The sequence below is a fragment of the Drosophila takahashii genome, chromosome 2L (genome assembly GCF_030179915.1).
Source record: "Drosophila takahashii strain IR98-3 E-12201 chromosome 2L, DtakHiC1v2, whole genome shotgun sequence".
NCBI lineage: Eukaryota > Metazoa > Arthropoda > Insecta > Diptera > Drosophilidae > Drosophila > Drosophila takahashii.
In genome coordinates, this window is record NC_091678.1 from 10684750 (window position 1) to 10707651 (window position 22902).

General features: G+C 38.7%; 3 protein-coding genes across 4 annotated transcripts; all 3 read left to right on the plus strand.

Annotated features, from left to right (window-relative positions):
• Positions 1-208: 208 nt before the first annotated feature.
• LOC108061213 (probable G-protein coupled receptor Mth-like 7) lies at positions 209-2608 on the plus strand. 2 transcript variants are annotated; one of them, XR_011420314.1, is made up of 6 exons: positions 209-1023; positions 1076-1452; positions 1532-1783; positions 1861-2035; positions 2173-2364; positions 2422-2608. XR_011420314.1 is itself a non-coding variant. In XM_044394945.2 (5 exons), exons 1-5 carry the CDS (start codon positions 1392-1394, stop codon positions 2438-2440), a joined length of 699 nt encoding a protein of 232 aa, XP_044250880.1. In that variant the 5' UTR covers positions 230-1391; the 3' UTR covers positions 2441-2608. The 2 variants fall into 2 exon arrangements, 1 of the variants encoding a protein (XP_044250880.1); XM_044394945.2 differs by having other exon boundaries at positions 230-1452.
• Positions 2609-2663: 55 nt separating this feature from the next.
• Positions 2664-4825, plus strand: Pgant35A (polypeptide N-acetylgalactosaminyltransferase 35A). Its single transcript, XM_017147458.3, has one exon. The coding sequence runs from the start codon at positions 2809-2811 to the stop codon at positions 4693-4695; it is 1887 nt and encodes a 628-aa protein (XP_017002947.2). The 5' UTR covers positions 2664-2808; the 3' UTR covers positions 4696-4825.
• A 574-nt stretch (positions 4826-5399) lies between these two features.
• spel1 (DNA mismatch repair protein spel1) lies at positions 5400-9002 on the plus strand. The gene is made up of 6 exons (XM_017147455.3): positions 5400-5526; positions 5587-5636; positions 5696-6480; positions 6536-7623; positions 7681-7913; positions 8041-9002. Exons 1-6 carry the CDS (start codon positions 5478-5480, stop codon positions 8587-8589), a joined length of 2754 nt encoding a protein of 917 aa, XP_017002944.2. The 5' UTR covers positions 5400-5477; the 3' UTR covers positions 8590-9002.
• Positions 9003-22902: the final 13900 nt, after the last annotated feature.

Here is a 22902-nt window from a genome sequence, read left to right on the forward strand (position 1 = left end):
AAGACAAAGCGGTTAAAATAGCTATTTTCAAAAAATAATCAAAAAATACAAGGAAAAATATTTTGAAATATTTTCTTTTGCAGTTATTATTAATTTTGATTGGGGAACAACTTTGCATCAAAACATTTTTGTTTTAAGCCCCAGGGATAAAGTTGAAAATTTGACTTTCAAAAAAAATTGTCTAATTTGCTCACTTTTCAAAGGGTGCTTAATAGGTTAAGAAAATTGTTGTGTCATTTAAACGGAATGGGAGTGCTCTTTCCATAGGTGCCAAAATGTTTATATTATAAGTTCAAAATATGAGTACAGTTAACATTCAAATTTGTGAAAATACTTTTGACTAGGGTTGTATATTCTTTAGGGACTTCGCGTATCGGATTATGTTTTTATGATGTTGATAAAACTGGCTATAAAATCTGGTTCTAAGCATTATTGAAATTCAGTTGGTTTCGTTTGTCCACAAATAAAGTTCTCAGATCTAAAATGCAGCTGAGTCTGAATTTGTTAGAAATAGTTACTTTTTTAATTATCGTTAGACAATCAAAAGCAGGGATAAAAGAAAATGGTGAAATCTACGATAAGAACGACGATGACTACGACTACGAGGATGATTACAAAAATAATGATATTTTAAAATTTGTGAATAGTGATACAAACTTCAATAGTGAGAACGATGAAGCGGGTGATTTCCAATATTATTCCCAAGATATTGATCTTTCGAATTCTAATAGGTCTTCTGATTTTTACATCGAGGACGATTATTATGATGATGATGATGATGATCCTTTAAACTTTGTGAATAATGGTACCCTCGAATATTCTGTGAACCTTACGCAACGGAAATCCTCTGCGAAGATCTGCTGCCCCAGAAAGAATATGGACAATAGCCAGTGCAAGGATGGCCTGGAGGAGGAGATAGACCGAGTTAAGGCCAACCTAAATGTGACGACTGTAATATGGGAACCGATTGATTTTGTCAAGAATGTTGTATACCTAAAGGATGATCAGTACTCATTGACAGAGGTTTGGCTTTTGGGTTTCCATCGGTTTTCCATTTTTAATCCAAACTCTTTAGGACGGAATCTACATCGTGAATTACACATATACATTATATTACTGTATCCTTCCCAACCATTTTAACTCAAAGTTCCCAAAGTCAATATGGATTTTACTACATTTCGGCCCGCTGACATTGAGGACAGCGACACTCGAGAGTAGGGGCATTTCCACCTAGATAATCTATAGTTTCTTTATTACAATTTTTATTTTTTTTAGTTACGGTAATTTCAATGTTATGCTACATCTTGACGGTCGCACTATATCTCTATATAAGAAAACTGCGAAACATGCTCGGCAAATGAATAATCTGTACGCTACTCAGTATTTTTTCCATGTCACTTATCGACATACTAAACTATTTAAATTTATTGGACGATATTTGCTCCCTAAAAGGTTAGTACCCCAAAACTTATTTAAAAAATATGAACTAAAGTAGGTTAAATTATTAATATTACTATTTTATCGTTTGCAGGCTACAGTCATTACTTCTTCGGCATGTCTATTTATCTCTGGTTCACAGTCATGAGTTTCCACATGTGGAAAACGTTTAAGTCTGCAATTTGTGAAGTTCCTGGTTATAACTTTCTTACCTACAGTTTCTTTGTCTGGGGCACTGCAGGTGTTTCTACTGGAGTCATCTATTTGGTAAATCAAGTTTGGAAAAATGAAGTTATTGCCATTAATTGGATACCCGTAGTTGGTTTTACTAAATGCTATGTAGAAAGTGAGTTTTTGAAAGAGGTTTTTAAAAAAAAAACATAATATTTTAAAACTTATTTATGTATATACTTTGGTCAACAGATAATACGTGTTCATCTTGGATCTATTTGCATGGACCAAAACTCATACTAAGCTCCTTCAATCTTATTTTGTTTATCCTGACGGCTGTTCACATTCAGAAAGTAAAAAGCGAACTGAAGAGGTTTAAGCAACGACAGGTTGAAAGCCCGATCTGTCTCCAATTCGACATCCTGACGTAAGCCCTATTAACTTTATCGGAGGTATCACAGAAATTATTTCCACTCAAAATCCGTTATTGTTTTACGTACATATGGAAGAGATTTCTGTGACTTATTAATCCCATTATAATAACCATTCTTTATCTCTGAGCAGTTACCTACAGTTTCTGCGGCTCTCTGCCATAATGGGCGTATTTTATATAGGTTCTTTTGGCGGTTTTCTCTCTACTGACAATATGTGGTACCCAGTCATTACGGTTGCCTACTATGTACATCAAAGTTTTGGTATTTTCGTTTTTGTGCTACTTGTGCTTAAGCGAAGCACCTTTAAGATGATTATGGACAGGTAAGTGCTCTGTTATTAGTAAAGATTTGTTAAGTAAAATTGTACCCTTGTTTCTAGATATCGCGAAAGAAACTAGGAACAGTGTTCCCTTATCCCTTTCGACTGATAGATCATCTTGTAATGAAATTCACAAAATAGTGAAACTGCCTCGTTGCAAATACAAATGAATGAAATACAAATAAATAACGGCTAACGAAATGTAGTATTTTTTTGGTATTTCCTTATATTATTTGAATACTGCGGTGAAAAAAGGCTAGCTATAAACCCGCTGAAACCGGTTAAAAAGCAAGTCAGATTTGGCGGGGAAGAAGCGGAGTGTGAAGCCCTGGTGCCATCGCCCGCAGCTGAGTCTTCGCCTTTAATTTATTCCGTTTATAACATGCAAGTGACGAAATAGCTGCTCAACCAGCCAGCCAAAGAGGCAACGTCAGCGAATCTCGTCCCATGATGCAAATCAAGCGCCTCCTGTGCAAGTCCTGCGGCCTGGGCACCCTTTTGGTGGCGGTCGTCTGGCTGCTGGCGCTCCTCTTCTACTCGCACAGCCTGCGGAGCTCCATCCGTTCGGCGGGCTGGAGGATCGAGGAAAGGAACGCCACACCGCGGGCGGAGTTGAGCTACCAGGCCAGGGTCACCATAGGATGTACTCCAAATGAAGCCAGGAACTCCACTGCGCCGAGAGAATCCCCGGGAGATGAGAATCCCGAGCAGCTGGAGCTTTTGGGCGTGGTGCGCAACAAGCAGGACAAGTACATCCGGGACATTGGCTACAAGCACCACGCCTTCAATGCCCTGGTGTCCAATAATATCGGGCTCTTCCGGCAGATTCCCGACACGCGGCACAAGGTCTGCGATCGCCAGGAGACCTCCGAGGCGGAGAACCTTCCCCAGGCCTCCATAGTCATGTGCTTCTACAACGAGCACAAGATGACCCTGATGCGCTCGATTAAGACGGTTTTGGAGCGCACGCCCAGCTATCTGCTGCGCGAGATAATCCTGGTGGACGATCACAGCGATCTGCCCGAACTGGAGTTCCATTTGCATGGGGATCTGCGCGCCCGCCTGAAGTATGACAATCTGCGGTACATCAAGAACGAGCAGCGCGAGGGTCTCATTCGATCCCGGGTGATTGGAGCCCGCGAGGCGGTCGGCGATGTCCTCGTCTTCCTCGATTCGCACATCGAAGTCAATCAGCAGTGGCTGGAACCGCTGCTAAGGATCATTAAGGCGGAGAATGGCACCCTGGCTGTGCCCGTCATTGACCTAATCAACGCGGATACCTTCGAGTACACTCCTAGTCCCCTGGTGCGTGGCGGCTTCAACTGGGGCCTGCACTTCCGCTGGGAGAATCTGCCCGAGGGAACGCTCAAAGTGCCGGAGGACTTTCGCGGTCCTTTCCGCTCGCCTACGATGGCGGGTGGCCTGTTTGCGGTGAACAGGAAGTATTTCCAGCACCTCGGCGAGTACGACATGGCCATGGACATTTGGGGCGGCGAGAATATTGAGATATCCTTCAGAGCCTGGCAGTGCGGCGGCGCCATCAAGATTGTTCCCTGCTCCCGCGTGGGTCACATTTTCCGGAAGCGCCGGCCGTACACTTCGCCCGATGGAGCCAACACCATGCTGAAGAACTCGCTGCGATTGGCCCACGTCTGGATGGATCAGTACAAGGAGTACTATTTAAAACACGAGAAGGTTTCCAGGACCTATGACTATGGAGACATTAGCGAACGGCTGAAGCTAAGGGAGCGCCTGCAGTGCCGGGATTTCGCCTGGTATTTAAAGAACGTCTATCCAGAGCTGCATGTGCCGGGCGAGGAGTCCAAGAAATCGGCGGCAGCACCCATGTTTCAGCCTTGGCACTCGCGAAAGCGCAACTATGTGGACTCGTACCAATTGCGACTGGCGGAGACGCAACTCTGCGCCGCCGTGGTGGCGCCCAAGGTGAAGGGCTTCTGGAAGAAGGGCAGCTCGCTGCAATTGCAGCCCTGCAGGCGGGCACCCAACCAGCTGTGGTACGAAACCGAGAAGGCGGAGATTGTGCTGGACAAGCTGCTGTGTCTGGAGGCCTCGGGCGATGCCCAGGTCACGGTGAACAAGTGCCACGAGATGCTGGGCGACCAGCAGTGGCGGCACACCCGCACCGCCAACAGTCCCGTCTACAACATGGCCAAGGGAACCTGCCTGCGGGCAGCTGCTCCGGCGGCGGGCGCCTTGATCAGCTTGGATCTGTGCTCCAAGTCGGGTGGAGCAGGAGGAGCGGGAGGAGCCTGGGACATTGTGCAGCTCAAGAAGTCGAAGGAGGTGGAGGAGGACAAGGACAAAGCGCTGTGAGCAGGCTGCCCTGCCAGGCGTATTGCAATATTAGACTGATAACTGTTTAGGTCAAAGTGTATTATGTTTAAATAGCCAGTATTTTTCATGAAATTTTGTAATAAAATGTAGAAAACATAGTTATCGCTAACTTACGGTCATAAGAATCGTGTTATTTAAAGCTTAATCTTTGGCCAAAAACAGGTGTCACAGAAACAGGTTTCTTTCAATTAATGGTCAATGGATTTCTTTGTGTCTGCATATTTTAATGATATGATAATGATGATTATTTATAAGCTTTATGAAGCTTTACCTTATTTAAATAATTTGATAAATAACAATTAATAACTATATACAAATGGTTTTCATTTTAGAAAGGTAAATTTATTGTCCTATTGCAAACAGTAGTAAAACTACATTTACATTTTTTTTTGTCCAAACATTCTGTAGCTAAGAAATAAAATTAATTTAAAAATCAGGAATAACCAAAATACTTTTTAAATTTTTTGTTTTTGATATTTTTAGAAGACATTTTTTTTAATTTGTCGTTCAATATCTTTTAAGCTTAAAAGGTCTTTACTTTTAATATATTTATTATTTCAAGGACATTTTTAATAATTCAAATGAAATAAAAAAGTTATACAGTTTTTTCTAAGTGTAGTTTTTTATGAGAAGTATACATTTGGTATTTTTTTAAAACAAAATGGTATTTCGTGTGACGCCATCAACGGTCACACTGTGTTTATGCTAAAAATCAGGCGCCAATTTGTGTGATTTCTATAAGCAATTTTAAAAGCAGAACCATGCAGGCCAAAGCAACCGACAGCCGACAGGAACCGACGCTGCATATGGGTGAGCTTACAAGTAATAATAATAAATAGATTGTTATCTTAATACAAATACCTTTCGCAGACACAAATGCGCGTCGCAATTTCATCAAATTCCATGCGAAACTTGGCGAGGTGAGTGGAGGCTACTATATAAATCAGGTTAAACTGCATTCTAAGCCGTAAGTTTCCAGAAACCCGCAACTACAGTGCGATTCTTCGACCATTCCGATTGCTACACAGTACATGGCAGCGATGACTGCGAACTGGTGGCCAAAGTGGTGTACAAATCCACCGCCTACATCGGAGCCCTGCTGCCGGATGACAAGAAGGAGACGCTCCAGTTCGTCTCCATGTCCAAGGGCAACTTCGAGCTGGCCGTGCGGGAGCTGCTCCTGGTGCGGAATCTCCGCGTGGAGGTGTATGTCAAGAAGTCCAACGACTGGGAGCTGGAGTACCGCGGCTCGCCCGGCAATCTCCTCCAGTTCGAGGACATTCTGTTCGCCAACAAGGAGGTTCTGGTGGGCAACAGCATCATCTCGCTGCTGGTCAAGCTAGAGGGCGGTGGCCAGCGACGCGTGGGCGTGGCCAGTGTGGAGCAGAACGACTGCAAGTTCCAGCTGCTCGAGTTCCTCGACGACGACTTCTTCACCGAACTGGAGGCCACCGTTGTGCTCCTGGGACCCAAGGAGTGCCTGCTGCCCAGTCTGGAGGGCGACTATGCGGCCGTGAAGACGCTGCTCGAGCGGAATGGCGTCATGATCACGGTGCCCAAGAAGAGTAGCGCAAATGATTTGCTGCAGGATCTCAACCGCCTGTTGCGCTTCGCCAAGGGACAGCAGGAGGATGCCACGGGCTTGAAGGAGCTGCAGCTTCAGCTGGCCTCCAATGCATTGAAGTCGGCTATTAAGTACTTGGACCTGGTTAACGACGCGGGGAACCTGGGGCACTACGAAATCAAGCAATTGGATCTAAAGCGGTGAGTCGAGGTTCAGGTTTATTAGCTAAAACCAAACTAAAAATAAATATTTCAGCTTTGTGCACTTGGACTCGGCTGCCGTGGCTGCGCTAAATATCATGCCCAAGCCGGGCACTCATCCTTCCATGCCCTCGTATCGCTGGCAGAGCATTATGGGCGTGCTGGACCATTGCCGCACTCCACAGGGACACCGGCTGATGGGCCAGTGGGTTAAGCAGCCGCTGCGAAGCCGAGATATCCTCAATGATCGTCACAATATCGTTCAGTGCCTACTCGAATCTCCGGATACCATGGAAACGCTTAGCCTGGATTATCTTAAGCGCATTCCGGATATTCTCATGCTGACCAAGAAGCTGATGCGAAGGAAAGCTAATTTGCAGGATCTGTTCCGAATTTACCAAGTTATTCTGCGAACTCCAAAGATTCTAAAGGTTTTGCTTGAGCTGGAGAACTCCACAATAGAGAGTGTAATCTGCGCGCCTTTCAAAAGCTTCCTGGAGGATCTGACTGGTCTCAAGCAGATGGTCGAGCAGGTGGTTGACTTTGAGGCCATCGAAAGGGGCGAGTACCTGGTGAAGGCTTCGTTTGACAGCCGACTGATGGAACTGCAGCAGACCATGACGGAGCTTTATGAGAAAATGGAAAGGCTGCAGGCCAAGTGCAGCGAGGAGTTGGATTTGGATGGCAAGAACCAGGTGAAGCTGGAAAATGTGGCCAAATTGGGACACCATTTCCGCATCACTGTGAAGGATGATTCTGTGCTGCGCAAGAACAAGAACTATCGCATAGTGGATGTCATCAAGGGCGGCGTTCGCTTTACGTCCGATAAGTTGGAGGGCTATGCCGATGAATTCGCCAGTTGTCGCACGCGCTACGAGGAGCAACAGCTGTCCATTGTGGAGGAGATCATTCAGGTGGCTGTGGGCTATGCGGCCCCACTTACTTCGCTCAACAATGAGCTCGCCCAGCTTGACTGTTTGGTCAGCTTTGCAATCGCCGCGCGCAGTGCTCCCACTCCCTATGTGCGACCCAAAATGCTGGAGGAAGGTGCCCGCGAATTGGTTCTCGAGGACGTGCGTCATCCCTGCTTGGAACTGCAGGAGCATGTCAGCTTCATAGCCAACAGCGTGGACTTTAAAAAGGGTAAGGAGTAAAAGTGATAACTTGTAAATGTAAATTAATACCTTAATTTTTATTCAGAGAAATGCAACATGTTCATCATCACGGGACCAAACATGGGTGGCAAAAGTACCTACATTCGTTCCGTGGGAACCGCTGTGCTTATGGCCCATGTTGGTGCCTTTGTACCCTGCAGCTTGGCCACAATTAGCATGGTAGACTCCATCCTCGGAAGAGTGGGAGCCAGTGATAACATCATCAAGGGCTTAAGCACATTTATGGTGGAGATGATTGAAACATCTGGGATAATAAGGGTAAGTGACGAATTTTAGTTAACTTAAAGCATCCGGACAGTTTCGAATGCGTTTAAAAAATTGTTTTTGGTTGATACATCGCCACTCAACCATTTTACTTAAAAGCCTCAAATGTTCCCTTCTCCAGACCGCTACTGACAAATCCTTGGTAATCATTGACGAACTGGGTCGTGGCACTTCCACCTACGAGGGTTGTGGCATTGCCTGGTCAATCGCTGAACATCTGGCCAAGGAGACCAAGTGCTTCACTCTGTTCGCCACTCATTTCCATGAGATAACCAAGCTGGCAGAGTCTCTGCCGACGGTTAGAAACTGTCATATGGCTGCAGTGGCCGATGCGGATAACTTTACGCTGCTCTATCAAGTGCGTCCAGGGGTTATGGAAAAGAGTTTTGGCATTCAGGTGGCGCGATTAGCAAATTTTCCCGAGCATGTCGTTCAGAATGCGCAGGAGGTGTATAATGAGTTCGAGGACGAACATGTGGACAAGCAGAAAAAGGAGGACAAGGCACTGCTGGAGAAGATTCAAGTGGCCATACAACAGCTGTCGACAGCCGGGAACAACGTCGATATCAACGTAGAGGACTTGACCCAGCTGGTGACGCAGTTTACGAAGGACATTGAGCAGTTGGATAGCGATTACTTTAAATCCGTGCTGGCCACTAGTGAGGCTTAGGATGAAGGTTGGGGCTAAAAGTATTTTTTAACAGGCAGTATTACTTACAGAGGCAGTTAATTCATATTTTGTCGGGTATAATTTCCTTATTAATCATCACATCATTTTATTTAAATTTCCGTTTTTTTTTTTGGTTGAAAACCAGCATCTTTTTATATAAGATTTCGTCAAAAATTTATGAATATCCATTTTGTTAACTAAATATTTCTTCCATCGTATTAAACATAAAAATGTTATATATAAGATTTACTCAAGGAGAACCATGTCCGATATTTAAATTTGCTAAACACATTATCATACCACTTACATTTTAATAAATTATCACTATTATAAATACATACATTTCCATATGTATAAAAACCACCATCACAATATTAATGCCGAATTGTTTTCTAATAAAATGATTATTTTTATGATAGGCTATTTTGATTATCGCTGATTGGGCGTATTGAAAGATGAATCATCGTCTAGCAAGACGATAATAAAATGCATGTTCCACAACCGTCACATCATTTGGAAACACAGTGATTTGTGTGTTACAAATAGCGCTATTTCTTAGGCTCCATGCCAAGTCACATTGAACATGCTTTTTAACACAGCGCCAACTACAAAATACGAGCCTGACAAACTGTCAATTTAATCGGCCAGGTTTTAACCTCAGCTGTCACTTGGGCCAAAGCGCCGCCGTTCCGTTCCGTTGGCCCGATCTTTAGCTCGACTGTCATTACCAAATTCAACTTAAGTGCTGTCAAAAGATAATTACCGTTGCGGCTTTGATTTTTCTTACCTTTTTGTTTTTTACTGCGAGACAACTAAATGACAACGGCTCTCGGAAAGGCCTAAACCAGTTTGGTGCTGCCTCTTAAGCTGTGAATCAATAATATGGCTAAAACGGATTAATGGAATTCTTTTTTTGCGACTCAATGTTAATAAATATATTAAGGTTTTAAAACTTAGGACAGCCGCCTGAGGGAGGAGATGAAAAATATATACCTATAGTGTATGTTTTCTTACCTTAAAATAATTAAGCGCATATTTATGTATATATATGAAACTTGTTCCACAATAAATTGGTATATTAAGTCGTGGTGGCTGCCATATCATTTAATCAAATAAGTTTAAAAACTCATTACTTAAGCTACAATTAAAAATATATACCAATCTTTATCATAACTTTGAAGAGATTTTAAAACTAATCAATTCACCCTTAAGCTAGACTTCGTCCAATTAGACCTTCTAGAAATCTTCCACACGACATTATTGGTTCGCATCTGATATATTCCTCTGCCCTTGGCTGTGCACACATTCAATTTAATATCGCATACTCAACAAACATGGCGTGTTAGCAACGCTTAACAGCATCCAAAATTGACAGGCAACTTTAAATATATTGCATTTGCGGCCAGTTCGGCATGCTTGTCTGCCACGATTAGTGGCAAGCAGCCAGCCAACGAAGCAGCCTCTCCGATCCGGCTCCATCTTCATCTCCATCTGCAGCTCCTGCTCCTTTAAAGCCAACTTCATTTGGGTGAATGGGGCGAAGACGTCCGATGCGCCGCGACGCGTACAATTATTAATTTGATACGATATAATTGACATGTTGCCGATGCCAAAAAGGAAGCACTAACATGTAGCCAACAACAAAGCAGCAGGAGCTGGAGCAACAACAAGGTGAAACCTCGTAACGTGGCCAACAAGCTAAGCCAGAGCGACGCATATTAACGCCATGGCTTAGAGACAAGGACCGATCCGGCTTAGAGATGACACTTGGATGTGGAATGTGATGCAAAAAACAATAGGGGTCCCAGGCAAAACGTTTGCAAAATTTTCTTCATTTAAATTATTCATTATTCTTAGTAAAATATTTAAAATATATAAGAAATATTTTTAATAATTTCTAGGATTAAATATTCGTTGGATTTTCTTTTAGAAAAGCTTAAGAACAACTGATTTTAGGTGTTACCTAATTATTGTTTATCCTCTAAAAAGAAAAAAATTAGAAATCCATTTATTTTATTTATCATATAAATATTTTCATTTAAAATTTTTAAATGTATGAAAAAATGGTAAATGATATTGTGATGCTCATCTCTAACGTTTCATTTTCATGCTCCTGCCTTTTTCACTGCCGGCCTCTCGTTTTCTGGCAGGCAGGCGTGTAAATTGTTTTTACTTAATCGTTGCGGACACAAACGCACATGTTGTTTGGCCACAGCAAGAGCAAGAAAAACACCAACAACAACGGCACCAGCAACCAGGCTTTCATACCTCTTTTGCCGATCTCCTTTGATATCTGCTTGGCTCTGTGGCGCGCTTTTGGTAATTGCACTTCGTCTGCTGCTTCTGTGTTACCAGCTTTGTTGGCCACAGACATGGTCAAGAAAATATTGTACTTATGGTATTTTGGCCAATAGAAATACGAAAATAACATTAATGCATTTATGTATGTTTTAAAAATATAACTAAATCAGCAAATTAATAATATTATAGGTATTAACTTATAAAAAATAATGATTAAAAAATGTATTTTATACATTTTTAAATGTTTCTTCTAATAGATTTAATTTATACATTTTATAAAAAGTTTTTTTTAGGGTTTTCAAAAATTGTTTTTGCAAATATTTTATAAAAACCAAGAAATTACTTTTAAAAAGTATAAACTCTGTTTTCTATTTTATTCTTGTGCCCATGACTGTAGAACCAGAGGCCAGTTTGTTTGTGGAAAATTGTTATTTGTTGCTGGTAGCTTGTCTTGTTGTTGGTGGCCGTTGTTGTTGCTGGATCCGTTGGCCAACTTCAGTCGGTCAGACATGCAAATTTTTTGGTGTGTCTAATGTTAGTTGTTTGTTAGTTTTTTATGCAAATTTTCTTGTTTCACTTGACAAATTGTCTGTTCGACTTAATGATGGAACGTAGGTTGGCGGTAGTTGAGGTCCGATCGGGAGCAAAATGATTATGTGCATAGTAGTTTGGGTTTATGATTGCGCTTGATTATATATGTAAGAGCTATGTAGCCACACAGGTTTTTGAGAAAGTTATTAAATTGTGTAAAATAATTGATGTGAAAGGTTGTGGTTTTCATCCGGAAGAGATCGTACCTTAACAGGATTCATTTAATTTTAGGCAGGAGGGGAAAAGAACTTCATTAATTGTAAGAAGAAATATTTAACTTTGACTATATCCAATTACGTGGGATTAAAAAATTCAAGAATATTAATTACATACCTATTTCTTTCAATCAATGTATATGGATTTGTAAAATGACTTTTCAATTTTAGCCATGAGTGCAAAGGTCATATTTCTCTTATTTTTATAAAAACTTGAGCAATAAAATATAAGCCTTGGCCTTATTTAATGAGTGTTTCAAAGCTCCCAGCCATATTATCACTAGAAACACCTTTCCAGCTTGTCTCGTGTTTGTATCCCATTTATCCACTCTGACACCTTGCACAAAAGCCTTGGTCCCCCAATTTCCTTGGCAGTGCAGCCAATCAATTATAGTTATAACAGGCAGTGAAAAGGGAAAATCATTAAAATCTTATCTTTTAGCCAATAACGTGGCAGATGGACGGATCGGATGCCCCCCAAAATGAGTGAGACAAAATGCCCGCATCAACATCTATTATTAGTGGCCATATCAAAAAATGATTAGCAGAGCCGCCAAAGCCGAAGTCAAAGCGATGGTGTTGGCCTGAATGAATGGAGGAGAAACATAACAAATTATGAAGATGGACGGGTTTGCCTGGTTGGGTGCCTGCAATGCATCCACAAGACTGATTATAGACTTTAAGGTGTAACCGGGGAGAGAAAACTACATAACACTAATTTCATTTTAAACGAACAGAAACGTTGCCGTGCATATAATTTAAATAATTGCATAGGTGCTGCGAATAGCCCGGCTATTGATGATGTTATCATGTTATGTTCGCATACGATCCACACTTATACTTAGTTGCTGTCTTACAATCTTATCTACAATTTCCGCTGGCAGCTGCTGGTAGTCGACGCTCTTGGTTCCCCTTAATTATAATGTATCGCCTTAATGGGCCTCACTTTGCCGCCGGCAGCCGCTCTCCCCAAAAAACATTGTCTTCATGTCTTTCTGATTATTGGGTACTACGGGAGGAGCGCCATTTTAATCCACTGATAAAACAATTTACCCATCTCATCTGGTTCGTTTGCTCATTGGTTCCACTGCCTAAATTATGGTTACAAAATTTTATGAAGCCATTTATATCACTCACGAGATGTGCCGCCTATAGCATGTACTATAATCGATGGGTTGCACCCTGAGCTCTACTTCTTTTACTCTGTTTTGTGCACCTCCCTTTTAGTACTTGTTTTCAATTTGTGCCAGCAAAGAAAAAAAATATTTTAAAAAGAAATCGCCAATGAGGGTAAGCATTTAGTTATGCAATTACTGTTTACTTGCCAATACAAAGAAATTAAATAATTATAGGAATCAGTCCTGAACCAAACATTTAAGGCTACCATAAAATGAAGTTATTTTAATGGAGTAATATAACCGGAAAATGGCCTAAATCTGTAATTTTAATATAATAAAGCACAATAACATAGTCTAACTGTAAGTAATAGAATATTAATATGTTTGTACATTCCAAACACTTTTTTTAAATTTCTAACTGGATTACCAAACATTTAAGGCTACCATAAAATGAAGTTATTTTAATGGAGTAATATAACCGGAAAATGGCCTAAATCTGTAATTTTAATATAATAAAGCACAATACCATAGTCTAACTGTAAGTAATAGAATATTAATATGTTTGTACGTTCCAAACACTTTTTTTAAATTTCTAACTGGATTACACGTCGTATGAGTAATTTTTAGAAAAACTTAAAAATGGTTTTGTTTTTGAATACATTTCATTTAAAAAGCAGAACCAGTTTAAAATTATTTTCGTTTAAATATGCAATTAATTTTAATCTTTTACAACTTACGACCAGTCACAAAGTTCGTTAAAATATTTAAATTAAATTATATCGCCGTTTCTAATATCTCGGAATCTTAATAAGGTTCCCCTTTTAAACACCTTGACCACGCTATCGCGTTTCATATATAAAAAGCCCAAATTATGAGTCAAATATCATGTCCCAGCCTTATAAAGATGTTTTCATGCATAATTTTTAAACAGTGTTTCTTTTTTTCCAACGACCCGACACTCCCGTATTATGGCAAGTGATTAGCTCGAAAGAAAAATTACTGAAGAAACCGAAAAAGGTGAAAAAATGCGGAGAAAAAAAAGAAACGTGTGCAATTTTTATTTACCAACACTCGAGAGCGGCTAACACAAATTTAACACTGGCCGCCGCCAATGTAGCCATCAGGCGGCATGCAATACGCTCGACTAACGAGCAAAAACAAAAAAGCAACACCGGAGTCGAGTTGGAGTCGGAGTAACTGCAACATGGAAACTACCAAACTGCCTTCTCGTGGTAATCAATTTTAAAATTTATGACAAAATTTGCAGCTTTAAATTATGCCATTAAGCACGGCATGTAACTCATATCGTCAGGCTGCCTGCCTGTTAGCCCGACTGCCTGGTGGCGGCTTAAAACAAGAAAAAGCCGAAAGAGAAACATGTTAACTGCTTTCCTTCACCGCAGTGTGAGTGCACCCAAAGAAAAATCATAGTTAAATATTAATTATTATTCGTCCCAATAACCACGTTTTGAATTCACCCCTAAAAGTGATTTACAATAAATTGTTGCATACTTTTAGACACCTTTTTGGGTGATTTAAAACCGCTGGAGATTTTCATGTCACCTTTGATTAACAGAACTAACTTCTTTCTATGATTATTTTAAATATTAAAGTATTTTATATTAGTGCCAAGTTTTTCTCCCGGTGTAGTGTATTGGTGTGTGTGCCCATGCAATGGCGTTTGCATTATACGCTCGTATTTCGCCACATTCAACAACGAGCTACAGAATGACGGGTGGCCATAACTCATGCCCGATGCCCCATTCCGCTCCATTCTGCCCCCGATCCACCAACCCCCCTCCCAATCCCAATCCCCGAATGGGGTCCACGTCCACCGTCTGAGACCTGGGCAGCAGTTGTTGCAATTACAACTGGACACCACATGCTACAGCTGCCTCCTGTGCCGTTGTGTTCGTGTGTGTGTGTTAAATATTGCAATTTATCACGCAAATGCGTTTTTCAATTTTAACATGCCGCCAGGCATCATAAAAACGTTACAAACCCACAATATGAGCCAAGAGCCACGAGTAGTAGAAAAGCGGCATGGGGGTAAGTTGAGCCCACGGATGATGAGGTATCATATGCTGCACGGAAAGAAAAATTGATATGATAAGATCACCTGATTGCATTTCATTTTAATTTGTACATTCAACATGGCAATACAAATTGAATGATTTTTAAAATAATAAAAAACTGTATTTAGACTTCGGGGGATTCGGTTTCACGTATTTCAAAGACTATCGTTTTGTCATATTAATGATCTGCTAAATATTTTAATTCTCAGAATCAAAATTACTAGAAAATTAAAAAATATTAATTTTTGAGGGATTATGGAATACCTCAGCTTGTTAAATTTCAAAAAACTTATTTCGGATTTTGAAGTCTCCTATCTTCTATCTCCTATCTTTTTACCCGATTACTCTCCCTATATCGATCAAAACTTTCGTACCGTGTGTGTGTGAAAGCTGCAGAGTATAGGAAATAAAGTGGCTAACACCCAAGCAAGAAACACCGCATATGGAGTCGGGTCCCACAAGGTTGATGATGAGCCAGGACACGATGCTGCTCACCTCATCGATTGAAACGGACGCAATAGGAAATATGAGCAAGAAGAATTCGCTCCCATGGTGATGGTAATTGTGAAGGTGATAATCACCGGTGGAGTTGGGACATCTGTGGGTTGAACTGTAAAATAAATTAGAGACATAAAGTACCCGACATTTGTCTAAGGAATGTACACAATTTTTAGAAATAAAGGTTGTCATTAGCCCAGTTATTAAATATATTTTTTATTAGAATAATTACAAAGTGGAAATAACCTACAAAGGTTGGAATTAAATTTTTTTATTTTACCTACCGATATTAACCCATGACTTGGACTTTCAGTGCTCTATTTGGTCAGATCCTGTGCATTTTAATTATGGCGAATACAAAGACACTTAACTGGCCTAAACTAATTCGAAGCACTCTAAAAACTGAACAAAGGACGACCAGCCTCGTCTGCTGGTTAGCCAGGTTCCGAATGCACTCAACTCGATATTACCTTACCCACAGTCCAATTAGCCGGGCAACCATGCAGCCTCTGTCATCTCCATGTCAGTCCGTTTTGTCCACTCCTGGCATTTGGGAAATGTTAATAAAATGGTCTAGGACATGCCGCCATGGCAACGACATAGCGTTGTCAACGATTGCCAATTCGCAACATTCGTTAGCTGGGAGGGATGTCAGTGGAGTTGTGAAGTCTGAGTTGCAGTTGCTCTGGAGGAATGGAATGGGCGTAACATTGATATGCGGATAGAGATGGAGATGGAGATAGCCAAGTTACGACTGGAATCAGAGTCGGATCTAGTTTGTGCCGTGCGTGTTGGCCTCTTGAATCATTGGCTCAAAGCGCCGCTGGCCCGAGTCCGTAATGGCGCTTAGTTTATTTGGCATATCAATTTGCATGACATTCGCTTATAACGCTTTCTTGCGTTTTTACCCCCCGCACCGCTTTTGTCAGAGATTAATTGCCCCGAGATAGCCATTGGGTGGCAAGTTATGAAGAGAAGTTAGTCATGAAGTTATTACAAATCGCCAACAGGTGACTGCTGCACTGAAAACTAAAAGCGGCAAATGTCTTCCATTTGAATTTTGATTCATAAGCTAAATGCTAAATTTTGTGAAATCCCAAATATTACCAAAATGGGTGTGTCATTTATAATTAAATTGCTTATGCTTGTATTTGAATTTTAAATTCGCGTTGATAGCAAGCGACTAATGAAGTTTATTATACATTTTTATTACGCTCCTAAAATATTGTATTTTAATGATTTCGTGGCGCTGTTTCTTAGCCTCAATAATCCGAAAGTGGGCGATGAGTTTTATAGTTAAATAATAAACACATGTTGGGGGATTAGGGTATATTGCTAAGATAATCCATTAACTTGCAAAATAAATGATTTAATAAAAATGGTTTTCATGGATTTCCGCTTTTATAAATATTTTAAAATAATGAAAAACAAAGCCATGAATGTTTTTCAAATTATTAATAGAAACTTAAATTATTACCTTTATAGATTAAATAATAATTACAACTTAAGTTTTATCAATTTAATTGCTTGAAAATTTTAAAGTTTTTCCGGATGTCCCATTTTTTAAAGAGTATCCAAAATATAACACACTCAACTATGTGGTTTATTGACGCCTTTGTCATTTCATTGAACAAAATTTGAATATTAAATTAACACAATATTTAACGTCAGCGAAACGCGTACGAATCATAAAATAAACAAAAATATTTTTATGTAAAACTGTGTGGATTAACCTTTTTCTTTTTTATATTTACTTTGCCGATTGCTACGTTTAGTTTAAGCATTTTGGTGATAATTTATGGCGGAATAAAACGCATTCCGGCGGCGGCCTTTGTCTAAATGGCTTTCGGACAAATTGAAATGTATTAATATGAAATATTATAAATTATTTATAGAGGCTTATGCAACAGTCTTTCCCAGCAAAAAAAAACGAGGTAAATTTAACGAAAATTGTCACTTTAAACAAGGAATTCATTTGGGTTTTTATTGTTCGCTTCAGGCTATCAATGTTAATATCGAACTTCAGGCTGTCAGAAGTCATTAATATCCATGGAAAATTATCACAAATTTATCGCTTTTATTTCTGTATAAGTTTCGTATTTCGCTGTATAATTTATGTTAATGTTTTGCCAAATGCAAAGTGACGACGTAGCTCACGAGATGTCAGCACGAAACAATAGATGTATAATTTTATTTTACGGTTCTCTTGAATAAGATTTACCCTCACAATTTGGAAGGGGATTTCGATAGCCACCTGGACCACTCGGCCAATGTAATTCCCTATTAAATCTATATTTTATTGCTTTAGATTCAATCAAATGAGATGACAAAAGTGCCGACGGGTCATTTGCCAATGCTATGCAAATCAATGAGGAAGTTCAAAAGACTTAATGCCATAATTTATGGCCCGGCACAATTATACTTCGATTTATGATGTCAAGCATATGAGGCTGTGACAATTAAAGCTTTTATAAATTGCCTTGTGTTCCGCCATAATACATTTGTCACCTTCTTTGCTTATAGATATGTAAATGTCATATCTTTGTTTGCCTGCTCATTAAATATTTTTAGTCGGTTTTAGTCTTCGGTCCTAATGAATTGAATTTGTGAATTTGTTTACGGCATTATTATTTGTCACTGATTGAGCATGCTATAAGGTCAAACCAAACATGTCAAGTGTTGTGAAAAGGGCCTTAGGCTGTCTATATAAATGTCACAAGAATTTAGGAATATTCTAAATTTATTGAATCTATTATTTTTATAAGTACAAAAAATATTAAACAAAATAAAGTATCTTAGCCAAGGGCAAGCCCATTGCAATTTGATGATTAATATCTATACTTAACTAATAAATTGCCTTAATCGTGTAGCTTTATCTCCTGCTTATATCTTCAAAATTAAATATTATTCTTCTCCTATATAAACAAGCACTTAACCTGAATTGGCCAGCTATCGATGTAAAGTTATTTGCCAACACGAGTGCACTTCGACTTTAAGCTCGATGGCTAACTCCACCTCCTCTAAATGGCTTTATGCTAATTATATAGGTAACTGCGATAAGACAAACCGACAACAGTTTAAACTTTACCTGTTCCTGTGGCAAATTAATTCATTTTCTTACAAGATTGCTGCTTGAGAGTTTCCCTTGGTCCGAACTTATCTTTTGCTGACCATCGCCATATTTAAGTTAATTGCTTTGCATAAATTTTTAATGCGGCCAAATTAATTAGCTGGGACCTCAATCAGCGGACATTTGTTCTTATTATTGTCGGCTATTGCTGTTCTTAGTTGTTGCCATGTGTCAACGATTTTATTTATGCACGAATGCAAGAGTTGTGGCTTATAAATGTAGCTGTCAGTTGTCATAATTTATAGAATAACTGTCAGAGCTGTAACACCTCTGCGCACGATTTTTCTTTCTGGGCTGCGGCTGTTCTCGCGGAGGCCTCTAAAAACCTATCGCTCGCAATGCTGCCGTAATCATAGCGTCAACGTTTATGATTTATGTGCACAGCTCTCCATTTTGGTTTTTGTCCATATTTTTTGTTTCTCTTTTTTTTTCAAATATATTTTCGTATTTCTGTTTTCATCTTTTCGGCTCATGGGAGTCCGATGGAGTCGCACAGCAAGCTCACAGCCCGCTGGAAATAACAGTTAGTAATGTGGGTCGGTAGGTAGGTCGCCAGATTGGTAGGCTTGGAAGTTTCGCGACAGTTGATTATGATTAAGTGCTAAGCCCCAAGCCAGAGCCGAATAATTTTTGAGATTTGTGCTGTACATTTTTGAAACTCTTTGCAATGCACATCGAAAAAGCTTCGACCCTTGAAAAACATGTAAATCAAATTTTACTTAATTTTAAGTATGAACATTTTACAGAAATTGGTAATGACCCAAAAGAATCCATTAAATAAAAATAAAATAAAATTCTGTATAAGAAATAAACAACGCTTTGTAAAATATTCAAAAAGTACAAAATTTACAAATAAAATATTAAAACAATTTCAAGTGCAAGGATAGACAACACATACTCTTAAATGGAATCGAACATTTAAACTAATCATTTGTTTACAAAATTTAATAGATAATGAACCGATTTAAAATGCTTGATAAAACGCCAAGGTCAAACAATGATTTATTATTGGTTTTTTAAGATTTTTTTTGTTTTGAAACGGAAGTTGTATGGAAAATGTTATTTATCAATTGACACCAAGTTATTTTTGAACATTTAACATACATAAATACATTTATTGCTTATTGGCTGAGAGCAAAATAAAAAATCGCAGAACCAAGTTAAATGCATGCATAAATCAATCAATCGCACCATTTGACAGACAGTCTCGAGAGCTGAGGCAGTCGAGGGTATACATGACATACGGTTACGTTGCGTAGACTTTGTGTGCAAAGTGGGGAACGGAATAATGAATATGATAATTAATATGATACCCTTGAAAACTAGGCAACCAACATTTTTTTGAAAATAAAAATTAACTCTGTTATTAAAACATCTATTTTTTAAAACCATAATATTAAACAGCAATTTTTGTTTCCTGGCAACCAAAATTTAGAACTCCCTTTACTAGAAATAAAAGTTATTTTATTGTATTATTAATTTAACAAGATTTACCAGACCCTTTTTCATTCGACTCTTTTCTTTCCCTGACTGTCTTTCTATTGCTGTCTCTACCTCTCAACAGCAGCGTTTAGCTGTCAAACTGATTTATGCACGAGTTTGACACATATTAATGGGCGGCGGTGTAAAATAAATGCGCATTAAATTATTAAAATGTGAAGTTTTTTTTCATTCACCATTTTTTTTTGTTAGCTTTAAATATGCAAATACTTGAACACAATCGCTAATTTGGAGAGTCTTCACAATAGTTGTTAATGAGAAATTGTTTTATTTAATTAAAAGGAAATCGCATTTGTATATTGTTATTCAAATCAAATTAAAACACCTCTTAACGAGGTGAAAACTAATGACGATCGCACTTTAACATACAAAGGTTCTGAATCATAACTTCTGATATCAACATTTGTGAAGAAAAATTATTACACACTTCATGACATGTCAAATTACAAATATAACAAGAGAGAACGCTATAGTCGGGTTGTTGTCCCGACTATCTAATACCCGTCACTCAGCTAAAGGGAGTGCGAACGCTGTGTCGGGTTGGTGTCCCGACTAATAATCGTAACTCAGCTAAAGGGAGTGCGAGGGAGATAGATATATGTTGACAATTTATAAAGCGTATAACTTTTTAATGAATGGTCCGATTTGAAAAATGTCTTCTACATTTCGATAGGTATAAATATACACAACAAAAATACATTTATACTTCTCGGAAATCTTTAAAGATGTGGGCGCAGGACCCATTTTAAAATCGTTAGTGGGCGATTGTAGGCGTTAGAGGGGGCGTGGCGCTCGGCTAAAATAAACTTGCGCTGCGTAGGAAACCAAAGAATATGTGTGGGAAATCTCAACCTTCTAGCTTTTGTAGTTTCTGAGATCTCAGCGTTCATACAGACGGACAGGCGGACAGACGGATAGACGGACAGGCAGACAGACGGACAGACGGACATGGCTAGATCGACTCGGCTAGTGACCCTGGTCAAGAATATATATACTTTATGGGGTCGGAAACGCTTTCTTCTAGCTGTTACATACTTTTGCACGAATCTAGTATACCCTTTTACTCTACGAGTAACGGGTATAACAAGTTGCTAAAATTAAATTAAAAATACAAATAAAAAATGTTTTTTAAGGGAAGTCGCCCTCTTGAACTTTCCTGGTGCGCTTCGTTACTACGTGGACTGCTTTCCACAATGATATCTTTCATCTTTATTGAAATGTACGCCTTAGTAGGGTGCAAAATTAATTGCTTTTCATTGGTAAAAAAAGTAGTTTGGATTTACGTGACATAATATGCACATTACTTCCACTATATATCTGCATCAGTGCTGCCATCACTCAGCTTGAAAAACAGGACAGATAAGCCACAAAAAACAGGGAAAAAAAGGACAAAAAAGTTAAGAAAAGGACAAAAAAAAGGACAAAAGTAAATGTGCCTACATTTTTCTGTTTTTACCAATGGGTTATATATTTACTTAATATAAATGGATTTTAAATAAAATTTAATTATGTAATGATCTACTGCGCCCGACTCACAACCTTCTTTGTTTGATCATTTTACCATGGTAAATTTTTGTGCGTATACGTAATAATCTAAAATTATTATAATAATTAATGCATTTCAAGTAACTACACACAAAAAAATTTGCTTGGTAAAATTGACCAACAAAGATAGTTATGTAACTATTAAAATAGTTACGTGTATTTTGTTTTTGCTTTGGGTTTGTGTCTTTGCTAATTGTGTGTATTTTGTTGTTGTGAAATGACTATTTACTTAGTAGAATTGACAATTTTGCTGGTTGGGGCCTGTTTGACAATTATTACAGTTGATTTTACTAAGTTTTTTTTTTGTGTGTATATTCGTAATACAAAAAAATTAAATATCTGCGTCAAACCCGAAAAAGAGTCGTTCAAATCTGAATTTTTTTCTGACAAAAAAGCAGAGAGTAAAAATTAAGAAATTTTAAAAGCGCTTTCCTCTTTTTTTTGCTACAGAAAAAATTGTACTATAAAGAAAATCCATCGACTGCTTTACGTCTCTTTAATAATTTGTAAAAATAATTATTTTTTAAGTGCCGAACTGTAAGAATGATGGTTAAAAAGGCATTTTAGCAAATAAAAACAGGTTTATACACTTTCGACTAGCAAAAATAACACTCAAAACCTTTTTTTTGAAAAACGGATAGATTTCCGGATAGGGGATGTTTGAAATTTTTTCCGGATAAAGCCGTTAAAAAAAGGACAGATCTGTCCGGAAAAAGGACAAAATGGCAGCACTGATCTGCATGCCAATTCTGTGCGTATGTCAAACATTTGTTAAACAAAAAAATCTGGGGACAAATATTCTTTTGCAAATGAACATAAATCTGTCAGCACGCAATGCCATAAAAAAATGTGTCACAATTAATTATCTGTTTTTTATTATTGTTTTGGTTCGCTTGTGGGTTTTGTGTATATCGTAATTACATTACTGGCATCGATTAATGAAAATTGTTTAATAATTTTATGTTATTTTATATACCTCTTTTTTTTATTGGCAGTTGATTTGGTTTGCAACTTATTGCGTTCATAAATAAAACGAATTGAAGGACTGAGCCATATATTTGGTTAATTTGAAAATTGAAATTAATGCGATTAATATGGCAAAAGCTTGTTCGGAGTACATTTGAAGTTGTAAATTGAGAGCAAATCCTGTTTTAATTACCGTGATTAAATTTACAAATTTAAATAATTAATTGGAAGCAGAACATTTTCATAAAAAATGTCTCACACTGTTTCTAAAATTATTGGTACCTAAAAATAAAACGAAAGCTAAGTAAATCGTTTTGTTTTTAATGAAATCTTTAAAAATATTATGATTCACGATCTTAATGGATGTGCACCTC